Genomic DNA, 15,176 nt, shown 5'->3' on the forward strand with positions numbered 1-15,176 from the left:
AGCTTTCAGCCGCCCAGCCCCTACCCCACGAAGGGGAGTTAGGTGGGCACCTGGGTGTGCTCGGGACGTCTCTCAGAGGCTGCCGGGAGTGTGCTTCCTACACCGTGGGAGGCCTCGGCGGGAGCCCCACTTACTGACCAAACTGCCTGTGGCCCTTTTCAGTTCTGCCCTTAGACCCAAGGTCATCTCAGAGTCTTCAGTCAGGGAGAGAAACAGGCAACCCTTTTGATGGCAAAGTAACCTTCGCCCTTACCTCCCACCTGGGCAACTGGGCCTCTATGTAAAGACAGACATTGCCCAGGAAACTTGTCTGCTGGAGACCGAGGACCTGGTGTTATTTGTTCAATCAGCAAGCATCTGCTCGGAACTGGTGGCAGAGCCTGCGCTGCATGGCAGGCACGTGGGCACAGGCAGAGCCAGCATGCGGTGGTATGATGCCCAGGGTGCCCGAGGCTGCAGGAGAGGGGCTGATGCTCTGGGGCAGGCGCCCTGGGGCAGACAAGATTTAAGCCTGCCCTCCCTCGGGAGCTTGCAGGCTGCTCAATGGAGAAGATGTGGGTGGAGATCCCTGTGACCCCAGCCAATAGTGACGTGGGCCATTGGGAGGGTCACAGGCAGGGCTGAGAGGAGCTAGGTGGGAAGAAAGCCGATGAAGCGTCAGGAACGAGGCTGGGGGCCTCTAAAGACCAACACAGACGGGCAGGGGAGTGGAGGGTCTGGGCAGTTAAAAGCCAGAGGCTGCACAAAAAAAATGCAGAGACAGCAAAGCAGGTAGCACACAGTGGATGTGTGGTTTCTAGTCTGGGCCACGCGGGCACAGCGATGCTCAGACGCGCTGCTTATGGAATGATGCTGGGAATGCGGAGTGCAATAAGATCTGGATTTAAGCCTGGAGAGAAAGGCTGGGGACAGGCTGTGGGCAGCCGGAAGGCCAAGCACAGGGGTCTGGGCTCTGTTGGCAGGTGATGGAGGCCGTGCAGCCAGGAGGGGTGACGAGATCAGGATGGGGCTGGACAGCGGCGGGGGGCGGGGGGGGGGGGCAGGTCACAGCAGGTGGCAGGGAGGAGTCAGATGCTCCAGGCATTTTTAAGGACAGAAGTCTCTGACTCTGGAGGCTGACCATACGTGAAGGTGAGCAGAGGTGTTTTCGAAGGGGCTCAGGATCGGGGGGCATCACAGAGAGGGGGACCCCCCAGGGATGGAAATTAAGAGTGTTGTCGGCGTTTTCAGCTTTTGATCCACTCGTCTCCTGCGTTGTTCTGTGTTCTCTTGTAGCCTTATCGACCGAAGAGGGTACATTCAGCCCGACACCCCGCAGCCAGCCGCGCCCTCCAACGGGATGGCCGCATACGGGGCCACACAGTCCCAGAGTGACATGGTAGGACCCGGGGCGCCCCACGAGGGCTCTTTCCCGCATTGGTGTTCACTGACCCGTAACAACCAATCGCCTAGCTTCCTAGGACACGCATGGCTCAGGGAGGGAAAGGAAGCTTGAAGTGAAGGCAATGTCCATTGAAGGGTTAGCCCACCTGCAATAGGGGTGGATGGTGAGTCAGTTTGTTCAGGGCTGTGTGGGAGGAGCACTCACACCACAATTCCTTCAGAAACATCTTGGACTGGAAAGCCCCCTCACCCAGAACCAGGCTGCTGTCCAGAGCGAGACAGAGCTGCCCAAGCAGGATGGGCCTCTGGAGAGTCCCCAAGTCGTCCCCTTGCCACAGTCTGTACCCACTCCCCCACCCCCTCTTTAAGTGTGCAGCGGGGCGGGGGGGGGGAGTGGGGAGGACTCGGCCACCAGTTCTCCCCACTTGCAGCCCAAATCTTAATCAGCCCTGCACGCCTTAGTGCAGAAAATCAGACAAGCTGTTCGGGCATTGACAGCAAAAAACAGACTGGGCTGGTCTCCGGAGAGGTCCCTGTGTCATGCATCTGTGAAGGTGGGGACGGATGCTCTGTTTTCAATCTGCACCTGGGAGGTGGGGCTGGGGCGGGTCTTTCCACGGGCACCTGAGCTCACAGCCTGGTGGTCTTGACCCTCAGGGCCTTCACATTCCTCAGTGGTCTGGCAGGCACGGCCTCTCCATCAGGAGCAAACCTCTCTAAAGAAGTGTTTCTAGTAAATTAAAATAAAGGAAAAAAATTATTACAAAAAAAAGTGTTTCTGGAAGGGACCCAGTGTGGCTCCCAGTGCTGTCTATAGACCTGAATCACCCACAACAGAGGCCATGACAAACAGACTGGGACCGCAGATGTGTGTTCAGAAAAGAGGCAGTGACCCTCCAGGACTTGGGCATGGAGTCCATGTGAGGCCTGGGAGCGGGGAGCCAGGAGTGCCCCCTGCCTGTCAGCTTGGGGACAAGATGACCATACGAGTCCCCAGTGGGAAATATCAAAGGAGGTGCCAGTTAGGGGAACTCTGATGTCAGTATGTGGACTTGGGGTCCCCTTGGATGCTTGGGGGTAGGGGGGCTGTCTTGCAGGCATCTGTACAGAAAGCTTGGGGGATGTCTGCTCCCCCATACTTAGGAAGAAATGACGTGGTTTGTAGAAATTCACTTTGAAGTAGTGGAAATGTGAATCAACTTTATTTTATTTATCCTAGAAGTACTCCATCTGACATTTAAAGAGAAAAAAAAAATTATAATGTGTCCATGTTTATCATCAGGCTATTAATCTGATTTCATCTCACAGACTAGAAGATTATTTTTTTAAATCAACATTTATTATCCTTTGCTAACTTTCTCTCTACCTGCCCCTGCCAATTCTGGCCCCACCAGATCAGATCAAGTTTCTTGATCTAATAGAATAAGAGAGTAGTTTCCCAGAAACCAACACAATATTGTAAAAACAGTTATCCTTCAATTAAAAAATAAATAAATTTAATTATAAAAAACAACCACGAGGGTGGGGCGATAATAGAATAGGATGATTCTGAAAGACAGTGGAAGGAAAAACTTTGCAAACAGGCAGATTTAAATAATACTGGACATGGCGGGAAAAGGCAAGAGTGTGGGGTGTAAGATCAGAGAGCCGGGGTCACAGTGACTGAGTCAGGGCCGCGTGATGTCAGCGAGTTGATTTATCCAGAGAGCTTTAAGTTAGCAAACCATACAATGAAGAGGCGGGTAATGATGTTCACCTCCCTCCTATCACCACTTTATAACAAAGGGCCTGGCACGCAGTAGGTTGGGGCTGGTTAAACATTCCCCTGCAGGGGATTGCTTTAAGGGAAGTTCTAAACAAATATTTAGTTTCTTCCTGTCTTCTTTTCCTCATTCCTTCCTTCCCTCGATTCCATCATATCTAGAAAAGGTTCCACCCAGAATGTGGAAGCAGGAACTAAGAGAAAAGGAGTTCTCTTTGGTGCTGTGACATGGCCACACGGCTTCATGCAGTGATGGCTTCGGTAGGCTCAAATTAACCCACAGGGCCAAGAGACAGGACAGGCGCATTTTGCCCACTAGACACTGTAAGCAAAGCACCTGTGTACTTTTCTGAGGACTATGAAAAGTCTTAAGACCTGAAAAAACTTATAAGTTCCGAAACATGAAAACAGCAAAATCAAAATTAATAAATGTTTAATGTCTGCAAGACCCATGAATATGTCAACTTCATTAATTGTTAAATCTAGCTTTCATTAAAATTTCATTACCTCTTAGAAATGATTTGTAGGTTGGGTTTTTCTCACTTCATAAGAATTCCCCAGCACACATATAATTACAGAGAAATCATTACCAATTATAGAGCGAGTTGCTTATAGACAGATACATTTAAATATTAACTGCCTTGGGGCCCCCTGCACTTCCTGTCTCTCCATGGCCCCTGTGTTCGGAGAAACCCAGGCTTCCACTGGGCTTAAGGCTGGGAGAAGTCTTTTTGGCCCCTAAGGCTCCTACCCGCTGCAGGGAGTGCCCCCAGTATGTCAGAACATGTTCCGGGGGAGGCTGGATCTGAAAGGTCTTTAGGGGACTAAGATGAGACATGCTGTTCATGGCCCCACAGGTTGGAAACTGGGACCGGAAGGTGGGCCAGGAGGCAACCTGTGCTCAGCCCAAGAGGGAAATGCCCAACACCCAGAGCTCCCGGCGGGAGGGAGCCCCCCAGCCCCCCCAGCCCCCAGAGGCGCTCAGGCTGGGGCAGTCAGCACCCCCACGATGGGAAACAGAGGACTCAGCGCTGGTGGAAAGGCTCAGGGTTCCTTCCGGTGCAGAGCCTGTCGTCCCGGCTGCCGCCACATCACTGCGCCAGATAACCTTCCATTCCTCTGTGCATTTAGAGGCCATTCAGGCACTAGAGCATGAGTCTTTTTATTATTTCCGTCCTTCTTTATGGCTTCTGTGGTGTATGGACCGTGTTAACGGGAGCAAGGGGAGAGGAGACAGCTCTGAATGGGCAGGGCGGGCACCAAGCAGAGCACGAAGGCTGACGAGTCTCTGCCCCGCCCTCCTCCCTCCAGTTCCTGCATGTTCACACGGCATAGTGTGTACCGAACCGCACACCTCAGCGGCACCGAGTATTACCATGCGCCCTTCCAAGGCTTTTATATAACTCACGCTGGCCCTCCGAGACTACTACTGATTTTATCCCCATTTTACAGACCAATAAACAGAGGCACAGAGGACTTCGATAAACTTGCCCAATTCAGACGCCACACTTTGACCCCAACAGTTCATGCTCCCCATATGCTTACCGTCTCCACATCCCATTACCCTCACCCTCTCTCCTCTGTCAATATCTACTCCTAGGAAAAGATCTCTTTTCAATCATCTATGCATCGAAGGGAATTTAAGTCAAATTTTCAGGGATATATGAATTCTAACTGTGGATGAAAGATTTTGTCCTCTATTAAAAGCATTTTAATAGACTTCCCTGGTGGCTCAGACAGTAAAGAATCTGCCTGCAGGAGACCCAGGTTTGATCCCTGGGTCAAGAAGATCCCCTGGAGAAGGGAATGGCAACCCACTCCAGTATTCTTGCCTGGAGAATTCCATGGACAGAGGAACCTGGCAGGCTACCATTCATGGGATTGCAAAGAGTTGGATACAACTGAGCGACAAACACTTACTTACTAAAAGCATTTCAAGCAATAATAATAACTGAATGTTTAATCCTGTTTGTTCAGTGCTATATCCCCATTGTCTAGACTAGTCCCTATGGTAGTTGAATTCAGAAGTGTTGGTTAAATGAGAGAAGGAAAGAGAGAGAGAGATGGATTGCTATGTGCCAGGCACTGGGTTAAATGCTTTGCAATGCATTATCATCTCACTGAATCCTTACAGAATCACCTGATGTGAGTATTCTAATCGCCCCTTTGAAGAGACTGAGATTCGGGGATGCTAAGTTCATGAAATAGCTAACCAGTGGCTAAGCTACTATTTCGTCCTTAGAAGTCCGACTCTAAGGAAAGTACTCTTCTTAACTGTGTTCCAAAGTATCCCAGGTGCATGGTCTTATGGGACAGAGTGACATGAAGTCTTCTCCCAGGGCAGGGAAGCCACTCCACCCAGGCCTTCCATGCAGAAAGATGATAAATCTGCTGTGGTCGGTCACAAAACCAGTGGAGGACTGAAGGCAACCTCTCCATAATCTAACCTTGACCAAGCAAAAATCTATGAAGCTTCAGCCTCTCCTCTGTTACAAATGACAGTCTTAACCAATGACACATTAGCTGTTTTTTCCCTCTTCACTTGCTTCCCTAAGCACGAACCATTTCACAGCACTTTAGTATAAGTGTTGACGGTTTGTCCAGGTAGAAACATCAGTACCAAATGAGTTATTGACCTAGTCCAAGGGTGATCTCCACTGTTAAACTGCTCAGAGTTCATTCAGTTTCTTGGATCTGAAAGTTACCGTTTTTCATCAAACTGGGACATTTTGCCTATTATGTCTTCAATTTATTAATTTATTTATTTTTCCTTATCTCATTTTCTCTCCTTCTGGGACTCCAATTACTCATATGTTAAACCATTTGATGACATTGCCCCAAAGGATAAGTCCCTGAGGCTCTGTGCATTTTTCTTCAAACTTTCTATTTCAGTTCTTCAAATTAGATCATTTCTTTTGATCTATCTTCATGTCCACTGATTCTTTCTCCTGCCCCCTCCAACTACTGTTAAGTGAATGCAGAGAATTTTTCACTTTGGTTAGTATGCTTTTTAGTTCTAGAATTTTCTTTTGGTTCTTTTAATTTCTCTGCTGAATTTTATTTCTGTACTGAGATTCCTTATCTGTTTACTCATTGAAGCCGTATTTTTGTATAGTACTTGAACATTATTATACTGCTTGAAGTCTATATCTGCTAAACATATCTAGGCTAACTTGGGTTTGGTGTCCACTTTTCCCCTTAACTCTAGATTACTTTTTTCTATTTATTTATATGTGTATTGATATTTTATTGAATACATTTTGGATAGTATATTTGTAGAGACTAGATTTTGTTATCTTCTAAAGAGTGTTGATCCTTGTTTTAGCAGGCAGTTCAATTAGTGGCTAATCATCTTGAACTTGTACAGGTGTGATTTATATTTTGTTAATGCAGATTTATAGGCAGTCCAAGATGTTTCTCAGGCCCTCTAGTTTGAGGGAGCTCAGCCTCCAAATTCTGTCTTTTCCAAGTACCTGGTCAGGGTTTGACTTCTCCATCATTAGGGGTGGTCCTGGGTCTCCATTTAGGGCATGAGTCTTTCTCCTAAGGTTCAGCCTTCTGAATGCCCTAGCTGGATGCCAGGCATGTTAACAAGGTTTGGGGGATGTTAACGTGATCAGTCGTCCCTAACACTCTTTTTCTCAACTTCCACTGTCTGTGTGCCTCTCTCAGCCTTATTACAGCTGCCGTCTCATTGGCTTCAGGGGAAGGGGGACAGGAGAGGGGACTCATCCTGCACGTGGGCAGCACAGCTGTTGGCTACAGACTTGGGGGGTTGGCCCTCACTGGCATCTCTGGCCCCCTTCTCTACACAGCATTCTCTTCTGCAATGCCCTGCCCTACAGATCCAGCCGCTTAAGCTTCTGATCCTCTGATCTCTGCTTTCTCTACTCAGAAAACCTTCTGTATTCTGTTCAGCCTATACCACAGTGGGGAAATTCTCCCCAAGGAAAGGACTGCTTGACTGTGGGGCTCGCCTGTGAGTTTCTTCCCTTTCAGGGATCGTGGCCTTGCATTGTCTGTTGTGCCCTATTGCAAAATGTTTGCCTCACATATTTTGGCCAGTTTTGTATACGTCCTGTACACAGAGGGAATACTAGCCCAGTAGAGGTTACCATTCCTGGGAATAGAAGCCTTATCTTTGTGATCAGAGGACACTTTGCAACCAACACCGCCATATTCCCCAGACACACAATTTTGCTGCCCACTCCATCAACAGTAAATACTGATTTAGCTGTGGAACATGATTCCTCTGACCTAGAAGTATTTCTAGTGCTCACCTAGAAAGGAGGAACATTTGGAGACTTTATATTTAGCACCAGACTTGGCATGTTCCTTTGCAGAGAGAGTCTAGATATCTCAGGCCAAATTTTTGCCAGCTGTTTTATTATTAAAGTCTAGATCAGAAAGGCATTTTGCAAATGATAGGAAAAGTGCTCCTAGGGAAATTGCACTATTTCAGAAGGTGAAGGTAAAGGCTTTAAGTCTTAGAAAAACATACTGATATTGCAGGGCCAGAGAATCAGGTAAATATTAATAGATAGCTGTCATCAAAGTACCCACTGAGGTCTTACGTAGCATCTCAAAAATGGGACAATTCACTGTTAACTTACCATCTCACATAATTGGGGAATGGAGATGGTTAGTTAGTACCTAAGTGATCTTCCCTCTACCACAGATTCCCAAGGAAGAAAACATTAGAGAAGTAATGAAGTGACATCAAAAGTATTAAAATGATGTATGTGACCCAAGTATAGCCCTTGTCATATAAATACCTATGAATTTCTGAGGAGCCCACACTAGAATTTCGTGCACATAATCCCAGGGCCAACTGAAGATCATATTTTCATTACTCCTACTTTCCTTATTATTGGCATTTATTATTACCTTATTTTACTATGCATATCTCATTTGATTGTCAAATAATTTAAGTTTTGTGTTACATCAGGGTCATAGCTTGTTTCAAGCTGGCACGTGTAGCTATAAAGATCCTTTCAGATCATGTGCTAAACACAAAGATAGAAACAGTACATAACTGTTGGGCCATTTTTTTAAAAAAATCATTTGCTATATTTACTTAAACTCATTTTTTAAATAAATTTATTTATTTTTTAATTGAAGGATAATTGCTTTACAGAATTTTGTTGTTTTTCTGTCAAACCTCAACATGAATCAGCCATAATTAACCTCATTGTTAAATCCCCTCCATCCAATAGAAAAACAAATTAAAGCCGGCAGTTGCAAGATTTATTAAACTGGTCTCACAGGAGTCCTCTCCATGCAAAGTCTGAAAGTTCAAATATGATAGAGAAAAATAACTTGAGCAAACTTAAATTATAATGTCTTAAAAGAGAATAAAAACAAAGAACTCCTTCTAACCTACATTTTAGGTGAATTTTAGAAACCGATAGTGTTTTTATTAAAGTAAATGAGCATTCATAAGACCCCAGAACACAGCTTCACAGACAAGCAGAGATAACCAGTGCCTGATGCTAATACTTTTGACAGAATTGGAGCAAAAGAAGTAAATAATTTCCTTTATTCTTAATTCGTATAGGAGACCATCTAGAAAACTTCTGGCTTTGGGTTTGGCAGCATTTAATCTGTTTGCTAGGTTTATTTCAGACAAGAAAAAAAAAAATAACATGTATGCCAGCAAGAATAATTTTATTTGAAAATCTGCAGAAACAAAAATAACTTATCTCTATGGCATTTTAAACTGAAACATTAAGTGATAATGTGTGTGACATCCGAACATCTGAAATGATACAGTTCTTTGCAAGTTAAATGCCAGCACTTCGTTTAGACAGTAAGTCAGCCAGCTGTCAGGGACTTCCTGCAACCACCGCAAATGTTCCAGAACTCCAGACAGGATTAGTTTTATGGTGCCGACAGAAGGGTCTGCCCATAGACATTCTCACAAGCAGTCCGGTTTCTAATCTATTAGTAGTCAGCGTTTGGATGATTTTGGGCCTAAAATAAAAAGGCGATTTCATAGGGTTCAACCTCGTATTTCATAAATGTTGTTTTGGAATGAAAGCAGGAGTTTCTCAATTTCCTCTTCTCGGTGATGGATTCTCACTGTCCAATCTCCGGCTGCTTGGTTGTTTTTCCTTAAGATTATGTAACTGGTTAGATACATTGAAATATACCTCGTGGCTTCTTGGTGTTAATGCTGGACTATCTGCCCTTCTCCGAGGAGTGAGAGAACTAAGTGAGCAGGGATGGCTCCCTCTACTGGTTGAGGATAAGAGTCCTCAGATAAACAGCCAGCAAGGCAGGTTGGTGGAGTAAAAAGGTCAGAGAAGGGTTGTTGAGCTCAGTGGCTCAGCCGTGTCCCACTCTTTGTGACCCCGTGGACTGCAGCATGCCAGGCCTCCCTGTCCATAGCCAACTCCTTGAGCTTGCTCAAACTCATGTCCGTTCAGTTGGTGATGCCAGAGGGAGGGGAGGAAAAACAGAAGAAAGAGAGAAGAGGGGGAATAAAGTGGGAGGAAAGTCAACAAAGGAAAAATGGAGAAGGAAAGAGGAGGAAGAGAGTTGGTGAAATCAGAGAGAAAGAAAATTAAATAGAAAAATCAACAAGAAATGGGCCAATAAGGATTAGAAACAAAGGTTTAAAAAGGCAGAGGTGTAAGGACATTTTTTCATGGGTCATCTTCACAGTAACCCTAAAAATATTGGCCATTTTCTCCCTGAAAGTTCTCACACAGGAATTACAGCCAAGAAGGTTTACCAGCCCACTCTCCTTGGAATTCTGGCACTGTGCAAAATGAGGAAAAGGCTGGACTTTTTCCTTTTTTAATCAGATATCCCCTAGTCATCCAGTTTCTTCTAAGAAGATACTCAAAACATGCAAAGTTAATATCATGAGAATTATGAATTCCACTGGGGACAGGCATCACGCTCTCCTTGGTTGGAACCCACATTAGTATCCTGTTCCATGCTGGTAGGAAATTTATACGGACAATATCCTGTGGAAGAAAGCCTGGTCCCTGGGCATCCCCAAATGGGAGCTGGTCTTCTAAACAGAAATCAGTTTGAATGTGGCAAACGGTTTTCAAAGTCATGGGTTACAGCAGGATTTAGACACTAAGGTTCAAGCTGGTCCCAGCAATGAGTGTGTATGCTCACTGATAGAAGCTGGCCACAAGGGAAACTGGGGGAGCGGCCAGAGGGTAAGTTCATCATCAACATGAAAGCAGTCCCCATAGCAAGGGAAGTAGCCACAGCCAGGCTCCGAGAGACAGTCCTCTTTTAAAATATTTAAACAAATCCCTGTAGAAGAGGTGATCATGTCAGATAATATGTCGGCATTCAAAACAGTCATTTTGAAAAGACTTGTAACATTTTCATTTTTGAAAGAAATTAAATGGTTTAGGCTACATGTTTTCTTTCACATATTTAAGTCCTTAAGCTTCACCCCTGGAAAATCAGAGAGCACTTTCAGCATGAGGCTGAGCACAGATTGGCTACAGTTGTAGCATGTTGTGGGTCTGGCCACAGGAAAGCATCAATAGACATATGCAGGAAGGGACCCAGGTTTGGAGGTACCTGAGTCATGCAATCAGAAGCTCTTTTGAAGAAAAAGAAACCAACTTGCAAAACAAAGCAAGTAAGGCCTTGGAAAACAAGCAAGCAAGAGGCCCTGAACTTCAGCTCATAGCTTCGGAGTAAACCACCTCCAGGCGTTGCCTAGCAAGGGACTGCTGCCCAAGGTACAAAAGAAGCCAAGACTGCGGCACCGGTTTTTGAAGCGAGAAAGAACTTTATTGAAAGATTGACCCTCAAGGAGACAGGACTCAACTGTCTCCTCCATCCAGTTTTGGGGCTAAAATGAAAGGGGATGGGGGAATTTCAAACTTGGAAGCTGGTTGACTGGTCTTGAGTCAGCCCATACAAACCACGAGTGCTGCCAGAAACCAGGTTTTCCTTATTGAAGGACTTCTCGATTCCTGTAGGGCTCCAGTGCCAACACTTCTGTGGGTTCCATAAACTGAAGATTCCTGGTTCCAGGGTCATCCCGGAGACATGGATTCCCATATTGCATATGCGCAGTGCTGTCTCTGTAAATATTTTCTTTGATTAAATCAACAATCTATTTAAGCAGGCAAAACCAGTTTAAGCTGGTGCTGTTTCGTAGGTGTCTCGTCTAAGTCAGCACAGGGGTGCTTTAGTTAAACTCTCAGAGGACCCCTCAAACTTCACATCAACTTCCCAGTGCATATGAACTCTCCAGAATTTAACAGACCACGGTTGGCAGCCCTTTTATCCCAGGGTTTTCTGATGGATGTCCCTGAGCTCTGCTGCACAGCATGGCTGGAAAGGCATGACCAGGGAAGGGAAAAGGCGCCTGACGGGAGAGACAGGAAGGAAGAGATAAAGAGATTGGGAAGCCCGCCTCTCCCCTTGTGCCACTTGACCTTGGAAATTTCCTTCAGCTCAGACCTCTGACATTTTCCTGTGAGTCTGGAAGAGGTAGTCACAAGTACTTGGGCTGATCCCTAAAACAGAATCTGCCAATCCGTTTTCAATGTTTTAATAAGAGGCTTTCTTCAGGTCCGCAGAGACGAGCAAATCTAGTTGGAATTTCATCTTTCTCAAGATTGGGGGTGTTGTGGGGACAGAGGTTTTAGGATGAACGAGGGCTTTCCAGAAAGAAAAGTTGAGAACCAGATTTCATCATCCAGAAAGTGGCCTGACTCGAGCAGCATCTCAGCCCGGGGGTCGCAGGCCAGCTCAGAGGCTAAGTTTGAGCTCTAGGAAATGAAGGCAGCACGGAAGTTGAGCCACCATCAGCCAGGACACTAATTGGATTTTCATAACATGTTCTTTGCAAACCACAATATATCCAGAACCCTGGCATAGTTTCCAGGAGATGAATGTTAAATAAAGAAGGTTGCCCTTCCCCACCTCTGTTCTGTCAAGACTGAGCCCAGGTGCTGAACAGAACTGACAGTGTTGGAGACCGTGAGGGTCCCTGAGCTGCCTGCCTCCCTCAGTAGCCCCACGGCTCAGCACTCCCCAGCGGCCAGGGTCCCTGCTCCGAGCTGCAGCTCCCTGCAGGAGCAGAGAAAGCTGCACCCACTGCATAAGCACTGCTGTGGCAAAAGGTTCAGGTGATGATTTGGAAAATGCAGACACTAAAGGACCCAACGCCTGATAGCCCCTTCGTAGCACTTTTTAGTGGTATTTCTGTCTCATTCAAGTGGCTCCTCCACCCCTCTTCTGAAAGTTCCCTTGGCTGGGATGAAGCCATGATAGAAATGCCAGGATCTTCCCTGAGATTTGCTCTCCATTCTTAAAGCTCCATCGTGAGCCCTATTCTTGTCTGGAAGTGAGGTCTTTGAACTTCTGAAACCCACATACATAAAATGTACCATTTTAACCAGGTTTAAGTGCGATTTACAGCATCAACCACATTCACATTGTTATCCAACCCTCACTACCATTCATCTCCAGAACGCTTTTCTTCTTGGAAAGCAACACTCCATACATCAAGGGGTAACTCCCCAACCCTTTCCCTGTGGACCCCAGAAGCCCCCATCCTACTCGACTCCTCGAGGTGCCTCCTATAAGTGGATTCATACAGTAGTTTTCCTTTGTGTCTGGCTTTTGTCACTGAGCATGATGTCTTCAAGGTTCATCCACGTCACAGCGTGTGTCAGGATGTCCTTCCTTTTTACAGATAAATGTCTGTATCAGTTGGTCAGTCAATGGATGCTTACTTCCACCTTTTGGCTACTGTGAATAATGCTGCTGGGAACATGGGTGTACACGCCCCGGGGGCAGGTGGGGTTGGTTTTGGTTTTGTTTTTTTTACTGTTGTGTTTCTTGGTTTTTTGCTGTTGTGTTTTGGTGTTTTATTTTGGGTTTTTTTGTTTTTTGTTTTTTGTGTTTTTTTTTGCTGTGCTGGGGTTTAACTGCAGCATGCCGGATCTAGTTTCCTGACCAGGGATAGAACCTAGGCCCCCCTGCATTGTGAGCCAGCACAGAGTCTTAAGCACTGGACCACGAGGGAAGTCCCAGGTGCCTGTATTTGTAAAACAGTGTGGGTAAACCTGGTTTTCAGCACAGGAGCCACATTGACCTCAGCCCAGGGCAGGTGCCAAAGCCTGTGCCTCTGTCCCCGGGATTGTTTTTAAGTTAAGGCCTGTCTGCAAACAGGGGCCAGAGCATCCAGCTCCCCATGGGTGACTGTTAGTTTGAGCAGCTATTCAGACTCCAGGTGTCTCCAAGTGGAGCTGGGCTACTGCGCACGCTCTCCACCCTGTCTGACCCAGATGTCACTAACGGGTTTCTCTCTCTCTCGCATCCCGCCCCCTCCTGCCCTCTGTGTCCCCTTTCCTACCCACCCCTCCCGCCAACCCCCTTGCCATCTCTCGCCTCCTCTTTGCTGGCTCCCTGCCACTCTCCAGTGCGACCAAGACCAGTGCATTCAGAGCACCAAATTCGTTTTGCAGGCCGCGGCCACGCCCCTGCTGCAGAGCGAGCCCAGCCTCACCAGCGACGAGCTGCACCTGCCCGGAAAGCCGGGCCTGGGCACGCCCTGTGCCAGCCTGACGCTCGGGCCACCCACGCCGCCCTCCTCCATGCCCAACCTCGCTGCCGAGGCCGCGCTCACGGACATCCTGCCCCTGAAAGACGAGCACGTGGGCCACCAGTTCCTGACCCCGGACGAGGCGCCCTCGCCGCCCACGATGCTGGCAGGCAGCCCGCTGGCTCACAGCCGCACCATGCACGTGCTGGGCCTCGCCAGCCAGGACTCCCTGCACGAGGACTCGGTGCGTGGCCTGGTGAAGCTCAGCTCCGTGTGATCGCGGGGCCCCGGCCCGCCCAGGAGGTGCGGCCCACCATGGGAGCGGCAGGCGCAGCGCCGTCACCGCGATCCCCCACCGTGTGACCCATGCGCGGGTGGCCAGCACAGCTCTAAACCCTGGGGTAGGAAGACCCCTCCTTGGGAGAGAAATCGGAGGGCCCAGACGGGCAGGACCTCAAAGGCTGACAGCTTGGTTTTATTTGAATTTTCTTCCCCACCCTGACCGGCTTTGCTAACAATGAAAATAGAGACCCGACTATTTTCAGGTGTTTGGAATATGAAGGGTGGGCCGTCGGGGAGGCAGACAGCCTCGGGAGGCCCCCCAGCAGAATCTGGGAGGAGAGGGGGCCACCTGGGAGGCTCCTCTTGCTGCTCTGGACCAGGTAACAGAAGGTTTAGGACCCTTGTGGCCAGACTGAGGTTGCACTTAAGTGTTACGCTACTAATATTTGAAATAGACATGCCATTCCATTTGTTAATTTAAAAAAGGGAAAAAAACACAACCAGATGTGGACTGCATGCCGCGCTCCAGTCTGTGCACGGTGGTGATGGTATTGGAAAGGAACTGCTGCTGCTTTTCTTTCTTTTTCTTTTTTTTTTTTTAATTTCGTGAATTCTCAATGCTGTTTTATGGGAAGACGGTGCAACAGACCAAGGCTAATGGACCTTGCCATCCTCACCAGCTTCTTCAGCTTAATTCTACACGAGTAGGTGGCGCCTGGGCTGCGGAAGGGCGGGTTTTATCCTATCCAGTATCAGTTAACCTTCTGTTTAGTAGTTAACCTGAGGTGGTGTGTTGCACACACCCACCGCCTCAATCTTCACCTCCTTGTGTGACCAAATTCCTGTGGACAGCCAATAAAATGACGTCCTCTGTTATTTCAGATCTGTGTACAGTTATCCTTCTCAGCTGACATGACACCACCACCACCCAGACGGCCTGCAGAGAGTTCGGTTTTACTGAAGCAGCTCTAGTGAGGAATGGTCCCCAGTCAAAACACCAGCTCTTTGAATTGTGGGGGATTCATGGGATGATGGGGCTTCCCTGGTGGCTCAGACAGTAAAGAATCTGCCTGCAATGAGGGATACCTGGATTTGATCCCTGGGTTGAAAAGATCCCCTGGAGGAGGAAATGGCAACCCACTCCAGTATTCTTGCCTGGAGAATTCCATGGACAGAGGAGCCTGGCAGGCTACAGTTGTTGGGGTCACA

The 15,176-nt window shown here is 47.5% G+C and overlaps 1 protein-coding gene across 2 annotated transcripts in view; it reads left to right on the plus strand.

Moving 5' to 3' along the window:
* The window catches only part of ZDHHC14 (zinc finger DHHC-type palmitoyltransferase 14), a 285,791-nt gene extending 270,989 nt beyond the window's left edge, over nucleotides 1-14,802 (plus strand). The window contains exons 8-9 of one of the 2 annotated variants that reach the window (XM_068985112.1): nucleotides 1,276-1,378; nucleotides 13,564-14,802. In XM_068985112.1, the coding sequence (XP_068841213.1) occupies nucleotides 1,276-1,378; nucleotides 13,564-13,962 (502 nt within the window). In that variant the 3' untranslated portion in view covers nucleotides 13,963-14,802. The remainder of the gene's footprint in view (nucleotides 1-1,275; nucleotides 1,379-13,563) is intronic. The other variant, XM_068985113.1, reaches the window with a different exon arrangement.
* The last annotated feature ends 374 nt before the right edge of the window (nucleotides 14,803-15,176 follow it).

Source organism: Capricornis sumatraensis, chromosome 13 (genome assembly GCF_032405125.1).
Source record: "Capricornis sumatraensis isolate serow.1 chromosome 13, serow.2, whole genome shotgun sequence".
NCBI classification, from domain to species: Eukaryota; Metazoa; Chordata; class Mammalia; order Artiodactyla; family Bovidae; genus Capricornis; species Capricornis sumatraensis.